The sequence below is a fragment of the Jaculus jaculus genome, chromosome 8, assembly GCF_020740685.1.
Source record: "Jaculus jaculus isolate mJacJac1 chromosome 8, mJacJac1.mat.Y.cur, whole genome shotgun sequence".
NCBI classification, from domain to species: domain Eukaryota; kingdom Metazoa; phylum Chordata; class Mammalia; order Rodentia; family Dipodidae; genus Jaculus; species Jaculus jaculus.
The window spans coordinates 24754723-24770261 of NC_059109.1; the positions used below are offsets into that span (position 1 = coordinate 24754723).

Sequence of the window (15539 nt, forward strand, 5' to 3'; positions counted from 1 at the left end):
GCCCTGATTCTACATTTTCTGTTTTTTTTTAATTTTTTTCTCTTTATTTAATTTTATGGTGAGAGTGTGAACACAGTCCCCCAGTACCACAAATTATGCTACCGAGTTTCCCACATTTGAGGAAATTGCAGAGGTCAGCACATATGGAGTGCAATGGATAAACCTCACGGTGGGAAAACCACATTGTGATCATAGTATCTCCCTGCCAGGTAAGTATGAGATTCTGTATTTGCACTGTAGGCATCACCTTGCCTTTTCTCTCTTATTCCTATCTTGAGCACTGTAAAACTTACATAGTATTACCATTAATTTTAGGCAGTTGAACACCAAGTGTGTGTATTTATTGATTTGACTTCTGTACTGAAATCCAAGATCTCATTTTAGGTTGTCACTTAGGGATTGTACTTGTCTAAATATCAATATGTGAGAGGTAGTTTCAAATGTTTTTGAAATAAATATAATTTCAATTCTTCCTTTCTCTACCACAGACCCATCAGTTAAGCATTCAATCAATTTCTACCTCAGAATCTGGAATTCATGGCAATATTCTCACTTCTCACAATTACTAATTCAATCCATCCTTATGTCTTGCATTGATTTCTGTAGAAAGCCTTTTGTCTACATTTATATTAATTGCATTTTAGAATTCCCTGACATCTATAACTTCTCTGTCTTGCTCTAACCTACTTCTACCCAAAGCACAGTTTTATCAAGTCAAACTTCACTGATTTCCTATTATCTTGGGAACTCAGAAACATGTCTCAAAATGGCTCTCAAATATGTTTCTCTCTTCACTTCTATACATACAAGTTATCAAAATAAACCAGTGATACTTTAAACAAAATCTCAACTCTGACACAATGATTAAAGAAAAAGAATGTTCTGGAATATAACCATCTGTTTGCTGCTTACTCCTCTTTTTTTGAAATAGACAAAAATCCAGCAACCATCACTGGAGAGATGGCATGACTGTTAAGATGCTTGCCTCTGAAGCCTAAAGACCCCGATTCAATTCTCCAGTACCCATGTAATCCAAATGCACATGGTGGCACATGTGTCTGGAGTTCCTTTGCAGTGGCTGGAAGCCCTGGCACACCCATTTTTGCTTGCACTCTCTATTTCGATGGAGAAATGGCTTAGCAGTTAAGGCATTTGCATGTGAAGCCAAAGGATCCAGGATCTATTCCTCAGGACCCTTGTAAGCCAGATGCACAAGGGAGACATGCATCTGGAGTTCATTTGTAGTGCTGGAGGCCCTTGTGTGCCCATTCCCTCTATGTCTCGTCTTTCTCTCTCTCTCTCTCTCCTTGCAAATACATAATTAAAAATCTAGCAACCCTTTACAATCTATCACAAAGGACCAGCTGCTTCTCTCTCCAGGAATATTTCTTGATCTGTAAGCCATACATTTCCTAGAATGAATTAATGAATTTCCAACAGTTGACTCTTGTGATACTTCCTAGCATGCTCAATATTTATTTATTTATGTAAATCCTTTAATGACCATATCTAGAGTACAGATTTTTTACAGGTTCAGAGAATACTGTTCACTTCTTTCTTTCTGTCTTTCTTCATTCCCTCCCTTCCTTCCTTCCTTCCTTCCTTCCTTCCTTCCTTCCTTCCTTCCTTCCTTCCTTCCTTCCTTCCTTCCTTTCTTTCTTTCTTTCTTTCTTTCTTTCTTTCTTTCTTTCTTTCTTTCTTCCTGTTTGTTTGTTTTTGGCAGGGACAAGGTCTTGTAATCTAGGCTGCTCTTAGACTCATAATTCTCCTGTCTACAATTCTCAGTGCTAGGATTATAGGTGAATGGCAACATGCCTTGATTACTTCATTTGTTTTAATGACCTCAATCACATAGGACAGGCTTTGCTTAGGTAAGAGGAGCACCATAGGATAGCAATGCATCATCCCTGATAGCAATAACACATCATTGATTTTCCTTGAATTCAATTCAATCACTACAATTCTACTTCTAAATACAAAATTGAAACTGTTATAAAAAGTAGACTCTTCCTGATAAGCCAAGCAAAGGTAGCATGCTACATTAAGTTATTATTAAAACATCGATTTAACATAATAAAAACTATAAAGCATTCTACTACAGCTCCTTAGAACATATATAGAACAAATATTATGGGAATAGACAGGTTCAAGAATGAGTGAATGGTTTGCAAGGCAGAGAGGACACATGAGATGTAAGTGGGAGGAAGTTTGATTTGGCCACTGGAAATTTCCAGAAGGCTTTTCCAGTGGTAGTTTCAGAAAAGTGATGAGAGAAGTTTCGAACTGAAAGCACTTGGCACAAAGTACAAAAAACAAGTCCTATTTCTTAAATAATAGCTTTGCTAAAAAGAAAAGATATTTTTGTTAAGGAAAAATAGCATTTAAAATAACTCATTAAATAAAATGAAATATTCCGTGTGCATTAATTGATAATAATAGTTTTTAAAATGTATGTATGTGTTATAAACCTCACATTTTCCCAAACAATACCCACTTAGCTTTGATGTAGTTAGAACATGTAGACTATAATTTTACAATGAAATGAGGCATGCTGAAAGTCAAAATCTCTCTGTAGCATATTTTTTCATGTACTCGTTCATGTGTTCATTCAATAATTAAACCAACCATTGGAAGGGAACCTTAGCCTTTAGTTAAGTCCTCATAGACTCATGCATTATATTTACCATATGACTTATTAAATGCTTTTATTTATTTATTTGAATGTATGCCTATATGGGCATTCCAGAGATATTTGCTGCTGCAAATGAATGCCAGATGTATACGCCACTTTTTGCATCTATCTTTCCATGGGTGCCAGAGAATTGAAGCTGAGCTGACCAGCTTTGCAAGAAAGCACCTTAACCCCTAAGCAATTTCCCTAGCCCCAAATGTCTATTTTTAATTCCATACCTATTCATGTGTGACTAGGGACACTATTCTTCTGATTCTCAAGTTCTTTATAAAAGCATTGGCTTAACAACTTAATAGACTTATTTTTCTCAACTCTATGTTAAACATTTTGAGATCTGGCATCTTTTGAAAACTGAGTATATTTTTACATGAATACATGTTTGACACAGCATTAATGGGTACTCTTGCATAGAAGAATATTTACCAAAAGTTGATAAATACAGGAAATTCTTCAATGAAAAAGAAGTTATAGAACTTTTTACTTAAACGATTTTTGATGAAAATCTTTCTAGCTACCCAATTGTGATGAATTAAGGCCGTGCTTTTTATTATGATTATGTGAAAATTTACATCATTTGTTGGCACCATTTCCCTCCTCCTTGCCCTCATTCTATTCAGTGGGATCACTGCAAGGGAGTTGTGGGTTATGGGATGTTGGAACAACAGTCAGTCATTTTGTGTGTGGAGGGGGCAATGCTTCTGGATATTCTCTCACATCTTGTGGGTCTTATCATGTTTTATAATTTTTTTTAAATTTTATTTATTTATTTGACAGAGAGAAAGATGGGAGGGAGAGTGTGTGTGAGAGAGAGAGAGAGAGAGAGAGAATGAGCATTCTCTACCTCTCTTTCCCCCTCTTAAATAAATAAATAAATAACTAAATAATAAGTAAAATAAATCTTACCATCATGGTAAATCAAGACAATGGTAATTCTTAATAAACATTTATTTATCAATATTTATTTTATGAACATTAATAGATTTTTGTAGCAAATAATAATACCATACATAATTGGATATTCTATTATTCTGAAATAGCTTACTAATTTATGGCTGAATTTATATATATTAGACTGTGGAATTAACTTTGGTTCTTTTTCAGATTATTGTGTTTATTTTACTTATTTAGTTTTTTTTTTTTTTTTTTTAGTTTAGTTGGGTAGGGTCTCACTTTAGCCCAGGCTGACCCAGAATTCACTCTGTAGTCCCAGGCTGGCCTCAAACACATGGCAATCCTCCTACTTCTGCCTCCTAAGTGCTGGGATTAAAGGCATGTGCCACAATTCCCAGAAGTCCAATCATGTGTAGCTAGGATCCACATATGAGACAGAACATGCGACGTTTAGCTTTCTGGGCCTGGGTTACGTCACTTACTATAATCCTTTCCAGTTCATCCATTTTCCTGCGAATTTCATAAGTTCATTTTTCTTTACCACTGGGTAGAACTCCTTTGTGTAAATGTGTCATATCTTCATTATCCACTCATCAGCTAAAAATAGATCTACCATAAGACCCAGCTATAGCATTCCTAGGCATATATCCTAAGGACTCATCTCACTACCTTAGAGATACTTGATCAACCATGTTTATTGCTGTTCTATTCATAATATCTAGGAATTTGAACCAGCCTCGATGTCCTTCAACTGATATGTGAATCCTAGCAACACATGATTGGACTTCAGTGTGAGTAGGAAGAAAACTAAGTAGCAGAGGCCATTTAGCTAGAAAGGAGATACAAAGGGAATAGAAAGGAAGGGAGAGGGGGAATTAATAGGATAGTATTGTATATATGTAAGTAGAAGAACAGATTAATGGGGGTGAAAAGGCCTAACTGAAGTTGAGGGAAGAGATTGAGTAAATAAAAGATTAAAGGAGGGCTAATCAAAAGATATTAAATAAATCATACCTAATTTTTTGGACAATAGAACACTCAGGAGCTGTAGATTTTTCTAGAAAATTTTCAGTGCCAGAGATAAAATACCTTCCAGTGGGTTGCTGGCCAGGGAGGTTCCCGATGCTCCCAAAGCATTACAGGCCATTGCCAAGGCCCTTGGTTTCCCACCAGGAATAGATGGTAGAACCGTACTACTGAAGACTCCACATACTTGGGCTGCAAGGTCACTGAGAAATCTTACTGGAACTGCACTGAAAACCTCCTCTATGTAGACCAGCTGACAGAAAGCTGGAAAAACCCATGCTGTATGCAGTTAAATGGGAGAGAGAAAAATCACCCATGGAGATACTCAAAAGTGGACACTGCAACCTTAGATTTGGCCAGCCAAGCCAAATCAGCCAACAGGTACAATAGTAGCACATCTGTTATGGGGGAAACCAGTGGTTCTCTAATTGGACTGGACTCCTGCTCCATAGGAGGGAATACGCTTCTGATACTGAAAACCTACAACAGGGATAGTCATGAGCCATAGTGGTATAACATCTGCTGGTATCTAGCTAAATTTATATGCTATGCTCATCAAACTGCTCAGTAAGCACTTCTCTTAATGTTTATACCCATATATTAATGCTACTCTCATTTTTGGTTAGAGAACCTTCTCTTTTCAGGTGGCAGTGACCTTGGAATGACTCAGAAGGCATCATGGTGCTGAGAAGAAGTGACAAAGGAGTGCTCCGCACTGAAATATCTGTCACACCTTCTAAGGCTCAGGGTCCATTAAAGAAGAGGTGGTGGAAAGAATGTAAGAGCCAAAGGAAGGGTAGGACTCCTTATCGTGTGCTCCTCCAGACACAAAATTGTCTGGATATCCATGACCTCACAGTGCCTGACACTACCTACTCCAGACCATCATAATAGGAGGAAAAGATGATGACATTAAAATATAAGAGAGACTGATTCAGAGGAGAAGGGGACATGATGGAGAGTGGAGTTCCAAAGGGGAAAGTGGGGGGGAGGGAGGAAATTACCATGGGTTATTGTTTACAATCATGGAAGATGTGAATAAAAATAAATTTAAAAAATGACAATAAATTAAAAAATATTGAAGCTGTGCCATCTGAGAGGTGACATCTAGGGTTCATCCCCATACAGCTTTCTGCCCACTAGTGGCATGGGATGAGATGTCTCTTTGTAACGCTGGAAGTTGTGCACTCTGTCTTGAGATAAGTCATGAAGGAAACTTGAGTGTGGAGCATCCATGTCAGGAGGAATCTCATGGTGGTAATCCTCTGATATGCAATGCAGGGTGGCATGCCACATTGATGAATGAAGTTTTCCTTGTGAATACAGGGATACACTCAAATGGACTGGAGAATACATTGTAATCCCTGAAAGTAGCACATATGGTATGGGACCACGAGCGGGCTAAGGTGGCAGCTGCCCAGCTTTTGCTCTGCTGATAAAACAGAAGACTTAGAGCTGGGCGTGGTGGCACACACCTTTAATCTCAGCACTTGGGAGGCAGAGGTAGGTGGATTGCAGTGAGTTCAAGGCCACCCTGAGACTACATAGTGAATTCCAGGTCAGCCTGGGCTAGGGTGAGACCCGACCTCGAAAAAACAAAAATTAAAAAAAAAAAAAGCATGACTTATTCTATGCTGTCTTTCAATAAAGAACTGTGCACAAAAAGGAGTGGCTATTATGGAAAGACATGGAGATGCTATTTACAGCACTAGATTCTATCAGGCTATCAGAACAAGTAGAAAAATGGAATGAAAGAGTTGTTAGTATGCATTGCTTAGAGCTAGTGGTCTGTAAGGGCAAACAACTTGAGATGTATGCTAAAGAGCCCTTCCTGGAATTTCTGGCAGGAATGAAACACCAAGGCAGAATAAAGTAAGGTAGAAGTAATATATGCTAAGCTTCAGGCCTGAGCTCTAATGAAGGGATAATCCAGGATTCAACATGCAGATGGTGTCTTTCTAATGATATAGTATAGGAAACTATGGTCAGGAGATTATCTTCATATGGACTGCAATGAATTGAGAAAGGCTTAAGAAAAGAAAGAGCTTCTTAGTCTCCGTCATATGGCTGTCAGAGGTGGAAGTAGACTGGATCATTCTGAGTGTGGTCGAAGAAGAGAAACAATACTAAAGCTATCCATTCTTCTTTGAGACAGAGGATGCATAATCTGAGGCAATCTGAGGGAAATCAGTCTCGACAGTGTGACTCACATGAGCCATTAGAGACAATTGGTTACTGGCAGCTAAGGACACCATGAATATCAGTGACTGGAATGAAATAGGAGAATGCCAGGCATTACCGAGGGAACTGAGCACAGAACAGGTTGTGCTTGATGCCCAGTTCTCCCAGGCCTCTGAGCTTGTGGTCATGGGACCCTTTGAAGGAGGAAGCTGAGTCAGCAGGTACCTTGGGACTCGAATAGGGCTTCAGTGACTTTCCTTACGTCTGTGGTTTGATGCAATTTTTACGAAGTAGGAGAGGGGCAAATCTGAATGACTTAGTCTGGCATATAGCTTGTGTTCATAAAGCGCTAAAGAATTCAGAAAGAAGTGGAAAAGAAAGGAAACTGAAGCCTGTCTAGGTTACTCAAAAGCAAATGTGGCAAGATTAGTGCAGAAATCAGTTCCTATGGAAGAAACTGTCAGGAAATCAAAGGCTGTGCTTGTTTGTGAGTTTTCGAATGACTTTAAAGCCCGAGCAACCATTCACCAAAGGTACGAAAGAAGGAATGGGTGGCAGAGTGGGCCCAATGAAAAAGAGTACACTTACGGGGTGGAGAGATGGCTTAGCGGTTAAGTGCTTGCCTGCGAAGCTTAAGGACCCCGGTTCGAGGCTCAGTTCCCCAGGTCCCACGTTAGCCAGATGCACAAGGGGGCACACGCGTCTGGAGTTTGTTTGCAGAGGCTGGAAGCCCTGGCGCGCCCATTCTCTCTCTCTCCCTCTATCTGTCTTTCTCTCTGTGTTTGTCACTCTCAAATAAATAAATAAAAAATTTAAAAAAAAAAGAGTACACTTACGGTTTGTCCTATAGTTAAGCCATTATTTTCCCTACCCTGCATCCAGATTATTTTGTGCACATTTCTTTCTTGCATAAATATTGGAAGTTGATTTTTGGTTTTTACCCAGCTTAGTGCCCTTCTAGCAGCCAGGTTTGGCTGATGAAAGTCTGCAACCACTGTACAGATGCAGAGCCTCTTCCAATCTGGGAACCAGCTACAGCAGTGGATGCAGCAGCTATTCAACCACATTTGGCCTTCTTCGCTCTGGGCCAGGTTCAATCAGTGGTAGCTGCCATTACTGAGCCCATCACAGTTAGAGACATGTGCGACATTCTCATAGCAGTGCTCCAGTATAAGAAGGCTGTATGACGCATGCAAAGTAACTTTGAGCTATGGATGTCTAGATGGAGCACTGCACACCCCCAACCATACCACTGAATACAACATTGCTCCTCTGAGAAAACATTTCTTACACATGATAGGGCCTTCTCATGCTATAGTATAGTTGGTAGTATTTTATTTCAGTGCCATTTCAGCTGCTGAATCCCAAGACCAATGGCATTTGGTCAAAGTGGCAGGGCTCTTTCTAAAATTCTTCCCACCCACTGTAAAAAATAGTGTCTTATAGATTTGGAAAAGCTTGGAGGAACAGTAAACAGAGCAGTGGAGCAGTTTGAACACAGGTGCCTTATGTAGATTAGCAAGGGAAATTCTAGGAGCCATAGTGTTGTTGGGTAAAAAATTTAGTGACAGGGTTAGACTCTTCATGAGCTGTTGTCCAGGGAATTCTCTGAGGCCCCATACTCCACAAGGGATATCACCACTGTGGTTTTTTGCATGCCAAAACTTGTGAGTCACTGTTGCTGAAGACACTGCTCTTTGCTTTCAGAACATGCAAAAATCAAACCACTACATTATTAGCAGTCCCACTTGATTGACACCAGAGGCTATGTTACTAACATACCAGCACAATGTGCCCACTGTTAAGTAGTAGAACAATAGTCACAGACATAATGATAGCTTTCTATCTGGATTTAAGTCCTGTTCAAAATGGCAGAATTCACTTTTGATATTGTAAGCCTGGGTAAGGACACTTGGGTAGTGATTTCAAAGGTCCTAGTTTGGAGGCCATGGCTACTGTTTTCTTAAATGAGTGTGTTATACCTGTCAGACTTCTCAACTATATGCTAATGTCCATAGCTTACCAGAGCACTCAGTTTCAATTGTTGAGGTAAACATCGTTAAAAATTTATTTATTTATTTATTTTGCAGTGGGTAGTGGTTACTAAGGACATGCATAGTTGGTCAGGCTGTTGAGAATTAATAACTATTACTGTGGAATTGCCATCCAATGCTCAGCCATATGTAGAACCTTTGTTATTTTTAATCTTATGTCCATATCATGACTAGAACAAAATAAAATAACCATATATCCATATCACCTCTTCCTTGGTCTACCAGGCTTAGGAAACATCAAGGAAGATGGGATGGAAAGAATGTAAGAGTCACAGGAGGAGTGGGAGAGGTTTTTAAGCTATTTGCTTCAAATTGAAACTTTCCCTTCTGCTGGCCCATCCAGATTCATAAGCCTCAGCAAGCTATTAAGGCATACAAAGCCTATGAAGATCAGGGAAATAACAAACCACAGGAATCTAAGTAAGTCGCAAGACTCAAACAATTCCTCCCCAAAATTATATATAAGAGATAAGCAACCATTGGGATGCAGAAGACTCTTCACTGGGGTGCCAGCAAGTTGGGCAGGGAGCTCCATGGATGTACTTTTGTGAGTCAATACTCACACTGAGTGGGAGTTTTATTGATCAAGCTACCTTTGAGTCATCCACGCTTCTGTAAGTAACCCCTGACCAATGTACTGGTAAGAAAACCCAATAAACTCATTGCTTTACAAAACTCTATTTAGATGGAATCATTTGCTTGGCCTATCAGTTTCATAGTTTGGGTGACCAGATAAATGTTCATGACTCCATGAATGGCATAAAAAACTGTGCATTTATATTGGTGTCTATATATAATGTGCATAGGGTTTGGTCCATAATATATTCAATCAGAGAAAGTGAAAATATGAACAATAATTTTATACTTGAAAATGTATGGTGCTGAGTCTTAATTTTTGTTTTATTTCAGAAAGACTTTGAGAAAAAAATCCTATTTCTTACCTACATTTCCAGTCATTAGGTATGAATTTTGAAAGTCCATCATCCCCATTCCAACAATGTGTATAAAATCTTCAATCACCTGCATTAACTCTATTGAACCTGGATAAATCTAGAAAAATAAGCAAAATTAAGATAGGAAGAAAAGTCCATAATGTAGAATATAGAATTAGAATGGGAGGACATTATGTAGTAAATTTACAAATAAGTTCTGTTTCATTTGGAGTGATGTCTCAGTACTTTTTAAATATATTTGAAAATAATACTAAGTGACACATAGATGTCACTTAGTACATAGATGTCACTTAGTATTTGGATGTCATATGACTAATACAAACCCAAAGAAACTCAAAATCCTAGTAGATTATATACTGAGAAATAACATAAACTTATGTTTATGAACTCTTTCTCTCTAATAATAAGGCACAGAAATTAGACTCTAGTATCTTATATTTTACATGGAGCACATAGGAAGAAAATATGTTTGCTATTATTATGAGAATAATTAGACATGAAATCCATTGAATAACAAATATCTCAGAAGAAACATTTACTTTAATATTTCTTTCTTTAATTTAATTTATTTATTTGAGAGAGAAAAAGAGAGAAGCATTTATAGAGAATGGGCCCACTGGGGCCTCCAGCCACAACAAACAAACTCCAGATGTGTGTTCCACCTTCTGCATCTGGTTTTATGTGGGTACTGGGGAATTGAAGCTGGGTCCTTTGGCTTTACAGGCAAGTGCCTCAATGGCTAAGCCATCTCTCCAGCCATACTTCTATTATTTCTATTAGTTACTGTATATGTAACAATAACAATAATTATAGAAATATACTAGTAGCTAGAGTATAGACAATATACTTGAATATGCTTGACTAAACAAACCTATGATTGTTATACTTTAAGGCTAGAAAAACAGAATGTCAAGAATGCTAAACAATATAGTTGAGGTAATACTGAGACATTTATATTTACTCTTTTATCTGTCATTTGTCTATATCTATAGTTTGTACTATCTACTTATCTAACCAACTACCTGTGTATGTACCTTTTGCAAAATTATTTACCTAATTTCAAAACTGGCTTGGTTGCTCAATGCTATGGTACTTACACATATAAAAGGATATGTTTTCTTCAGGACACAACCATATGTTGGAAATAGTTCACAGTATATGTAACATCAAGAACATTTAAAAGGTCATGAGTTTTGCCTTTTGTAACCCATAAAGCTTTTAATAATAGCCTGCATTCTATAATCATTTTAGAAGACAAAGCCAGTCAGTTCTAGGCTCATTTCTCATGGCCATCCATAATCTCTGGAACTTTTAAACATCATAAAGGAAGTTGGGTTCAATAATTATAAAAAGTAGATGGCATAAATAGCTACAGTTTTCAGCATCAGGATGTTTTGGGAAATGAATCATGTTTTTTTCCCTCCATTTTCAATCATTAAATATGAATGTTGAAAATCCATCATCCCCATTCCAACAATGTGCACTATGATTCTATTGTCTAAAACTTCCTGCTAGTACTGGATGCCCTCCCAACTTCTTGAGAAAGCATATATGTATATGAGTGCAGTATAATATAAACTAAAAATCAGAGGCATAATTCTCCCTGTTGGGAATAGTCTTCTTTCACCCCATTCACTCTTACTTGTATTAGAGCCTTAACTGTAGAAAACTCAGTTTGTTAAATTCCTTCTATGTCTATCAGAAAGATATAGCAATTCCTAACATCAAAGAAGATAGTGCCCCTATCTTTTAGTGTCTTTAGAAAAGTACAGTCCTAAATCAGGGGCCAAATGAGCTGGTTTCAAACTGCAAAATTATCCCCAGTCATGAAGACATAAGAAGCTCATTCTCCTTTGTAGGAAGCCAATTAACCAAGATGACAGACATTCCATTTACCAAGGGGTGTTATGATGATACAAGTGTGACCAAAAAAAAAAGCATGCAATGGCCATTCCAGAACTATTTGTTTGTCTTGAGAACTTATATTTGGAGCTATATTTCCTTATATCTATGAAAGACTGAGAGCACCTCTGTTTCAGCAAGGAGTCTGTAATATACATCATACTGATTTAATGTTCATCCACTGATAAAATTCTTCTCTTTTTTCCATGTTGGTGTTTTTTTTTTTTTTTTCAGGTTGTCATAAATTTTTATCCAACTGTAGTCAAATACTGAAGAGCAGGGGTTGGTAACCTTTTACTACAAAGGGTCTAACAGTAAATATTTTATGCATCTCAATTGGTGGGATTTTCTGTTGGAACAAATCAAATCTGCCATTTGTGCAAAGTGACAAGGGACATTACACAAATGGACAGGTGTGGCTGTTTCAAAAGATGTTAGCCACAGCATAGGCATCGATCTGGATTTGGTTAACAGGCTGGAGTCCACTCCCGCCTGTGGTATACATGGGCTTTCAGCACAATGGAAATATGGAATATAATATATGACAAAAGTGCAGTGTGTGCGATGCTGCTTGTCGGGGCCTCCTTTTGGCATAACAGAAGGCCACCTGTTCAGGAGGAGAATTTATATAAACAGAGTTTGAACCTTCATAAATGGAGCTGATGGGTAACTAATAAGCTTTGAAGTGGCCATGTTTATTTTTCTAAAATGTACATTTTGTTTGCAAAACACTCTGACACTACTATTACTTAGCTGCTTTTCTAAATTCACACACAGCTCTATTTTATGTATTCCTTTTATTGATGGTATTTTTCTAAAATTACATAAAGAGGGTCACAAGGACTATTTTGGGTACATTCTCAAAGTCCTTTTTGACAAGGCAACCTTTTGTGATCACACACTCATTTACCATGTGGCATAATTAGGACATAACTTTTTCCTTCTTTGGGCGTGAGGATTAAAATAGGGTCTCACCATAACCCAGGCTAACTGAAACTCACTCTGTAGTCCTAGGCTGGCCTTGAACACACAGTGATCCTCCTTACCTTACTCTTTAGTCCCAGGCTGGACTTGAACTCATAGTGGTCCTCCCACCTCTGGCTCCCATGTACTGGGATTAGAGGCATGGGTCTGACATCACTTCTTAGTAATGCCTTCAGAATTATTATTTTTTCCAACAGTTGTTTTTAAAACAGCAGTAAAAGGGAGCTGGAGAGGTTGCTCAGTGGTTAAGGCACTTGCCTGCAAAGCCTAAGAACTTGAGTTTGATCCCACAGTAACCACATAAAGTCCTATGTACAAGGTGGCATATTGCATCTGAAGTTTTGTTTTTGTTTTTTCTCTTCTTTTTTTTGCAGTGGCTGGAGGCCCTGGAATGCCCATTTTCTCCTTGTATCTGTCTCACTTTATCTCCCTTTCTCTCTGTCTGCTTCTTTCTCTTTCTCATTATCTATAAATGAATGAATAAATAAACTATTTAAAATATCATTAAGAATGATTAACACTGAAGATATTTTTAATTTTTTTGTTTATTTTTACTTATTTGGGAGCAAGAGATGGAGAGAGAATGAGGCAGATAGAGAGAGAGAGAGAGAGAGAGAGAGAGAGAGAGAGAGAGAGAGAGAGAGAGAGAAAGAGAGTATGGGCCTGCCAGGGCCTCCAGCCACTGCAAAGGAACTCCAGATGTGTATGCCCCCTTGTGCATCTGACTAACGTGGGTCCTGGGGAAGTGAGCCTCAAACTGGTGTCCTTAGGCTTCACATGCAAGTGCTTAGCTGCTAAGCCATCTCTCCAACCCGAAAAATATATATATATATATTTTTAAGTAAGTACAAAACTAGCCTCAAATCACTATAAAATCAGATGGATGAGGGACTCATGACTGTCCTTTGATGAGAAGTCCTGGTACCATTCATTATTTGTTCATGTTGTGACTTAACAGAGAGTGAAAAGACCATGACACATACTGCAGCCTTGATGTAAATAGAGTATACATTTGTTTGGAATATATCTATAATTAATAGCCTGCAGCATTCCAGACAGATGTGCTTGGCCACTGCAACTATATTGTGGGGAAAGGGATCACTTTCTTAAAGTAAGAGAATGAAGCTGTTCTCAAGACAAAGTCCAAGGGCAAGTATGTAATTAAAAGGAGGGGGGGGGATAAATCACAGTCTTAAACACAAGTGTCATTTTCTTTTTACCCCCCCCCTTTTTTTAACAGAAACAGAATTTGTACCTGATAGTGAGGTTGGCCCCTGGGGATATTATTAGAACTCCTTCCATAATGGGAATAAATGGCATGATTTACTTCTGAAGGTATATGTGATGATTATGAAAAGAAAATGGTGCAGTTGTTCTAAATCAGTAAATACTCATTCTTTATTTTAAGATGGTCTTATTCTTGGAATTTTTAGTCAAGTGGAAATTTTAAAGAAGTTCAACCTTGAGTTATATTAAATTTCCACAGTAACTATTCCACTATAAAACACTTTTTCTGTTTGAGGAAAAACTACTATTTGCTCTATATAAGTTAGTATAGGACAGGTAATTTAAAAATAATCAAACTACTATGGTCACTTGCTAACTGACTGGGGATAACAGGAACAAAAATATCCAAACAATTTTTTTGGGGGGAGGAACGGTCTCTCTTGTATTTCAGACTGACATTGACTATATTATCAAGCCAAGCATGACCTTGAACTCCCGATACCCCTGGCTTTACTTCCTGTGTACATGTTTATAGCACCAATTTTATGAGGTTCTGGTTACTGACCTTAGGGTTTCATGTATGCTAGGCAAACACTCTACCAACTGAGAATATATATATATATATATATAGATATAGATATAGATATAGATATAGATATAGATATAGATATAGATATAGATATATAGATAGATAGATATCTCTCTCTATATATATGATACATATATATGTAATATATATATATATATATATACATATATACATATATATGTGTATATATATATATACATATATACATATATATATACATATATACATATATACATGTGTGTGTGTGTGTATATATATATATATACATATATATATATATATATGTATGTATGTATTTCAAATGAAAGATCACATTTACAACTATTTTCTTTGAATAAGAATGCAAGTGGGTACATATGATCCATATTTTATGTAACCTTTAATTAAATGCTTTGACTTTTAATATATATCGCATCATTTCATTTGTTATGTGTTTTCAAATTTTTTGTTTTTACCATTATCTGTAGACAGGAAGGAAATCTATTGGTAAACCATATAAGTAATATATATTTGTTTCTGAACATTAAAAAGTAACTAAAGTGTTCATTGTCTCTACCAGCTACCTGTAAAATTATTGTTTTATAACAGCTAGAGTGATTAAAAAATCTTCTCTGTTCTTAGATCAGCAAACCATTAATGTTTTAAGTATTAAAAAAAATGGACTGAAGAGATTGCTCAGCGGTTAAGGCACTTGCCTGCTAAGCCGAACAATCTGGGTCCAATTCTCTAGTACCCACATAAAGCCAGATGCACAAAGTGGTGCATGTATCTGGAGTTCAATTGCAATAGCTGGATGCCCTGGCACACCCATTCTTTCTATCTTTCTTTCTTCTCTGTAACTCTGTCTGCTTGCAAATAAAATACATACATAAATAAATGTAGTCAACTTCATTATACGTTTTAAGGTAATTCCAACCTTACCTGCTGTGCATCTTCCCACTTCTCCTTGTTTTCTTCATCTAGAAGGTTGCTAACTATTTGAAAGAAGTTCTGTAAATTAGATAAAAAAGTTAAGTATTACATGAGAAAATATACTTTTC

General features: G+C 37.3%; 1 protein-coding gene and 1 non-coding gene across 4 annotated transcripts in view; both read right to left on the reverse strand.

Annotated features, from left to right (window-relative positions):
• Adgrb3 (adhesion G protein-coupled receptor B3) overlaps nt 1-15539 on the reverse strand; it is a 772147-nt gene that overhangs the window by 399042 nt on the left and 357566 nt on the right. For all 3 annotated transcript variants that reach the window (XM_045156936.1, XM_045156937.1, XM_004653066.3), the window contains 2 exons: nt 15421-15489; nt 9786-9894 (listed from right to left, as the gene is read on the reverse strand). In XM_045156936.1, coding sequence (XP_045012871.1) covers nt 9786-9894; nt 15421-15489 — 178 coding nt within the window. The remainder of the gene's footprint in view (nt 1-9785; nt 9895-15420; nt 15490-15539) is intronic.
• LOC123463276 lies at nt 56-217 on the reverse strand. Its single transcript, XR_006638858.1, has one exon. It is a non-coding gene; the product is annotated as a U1 spliceosomal RNA (small nuclear RNA).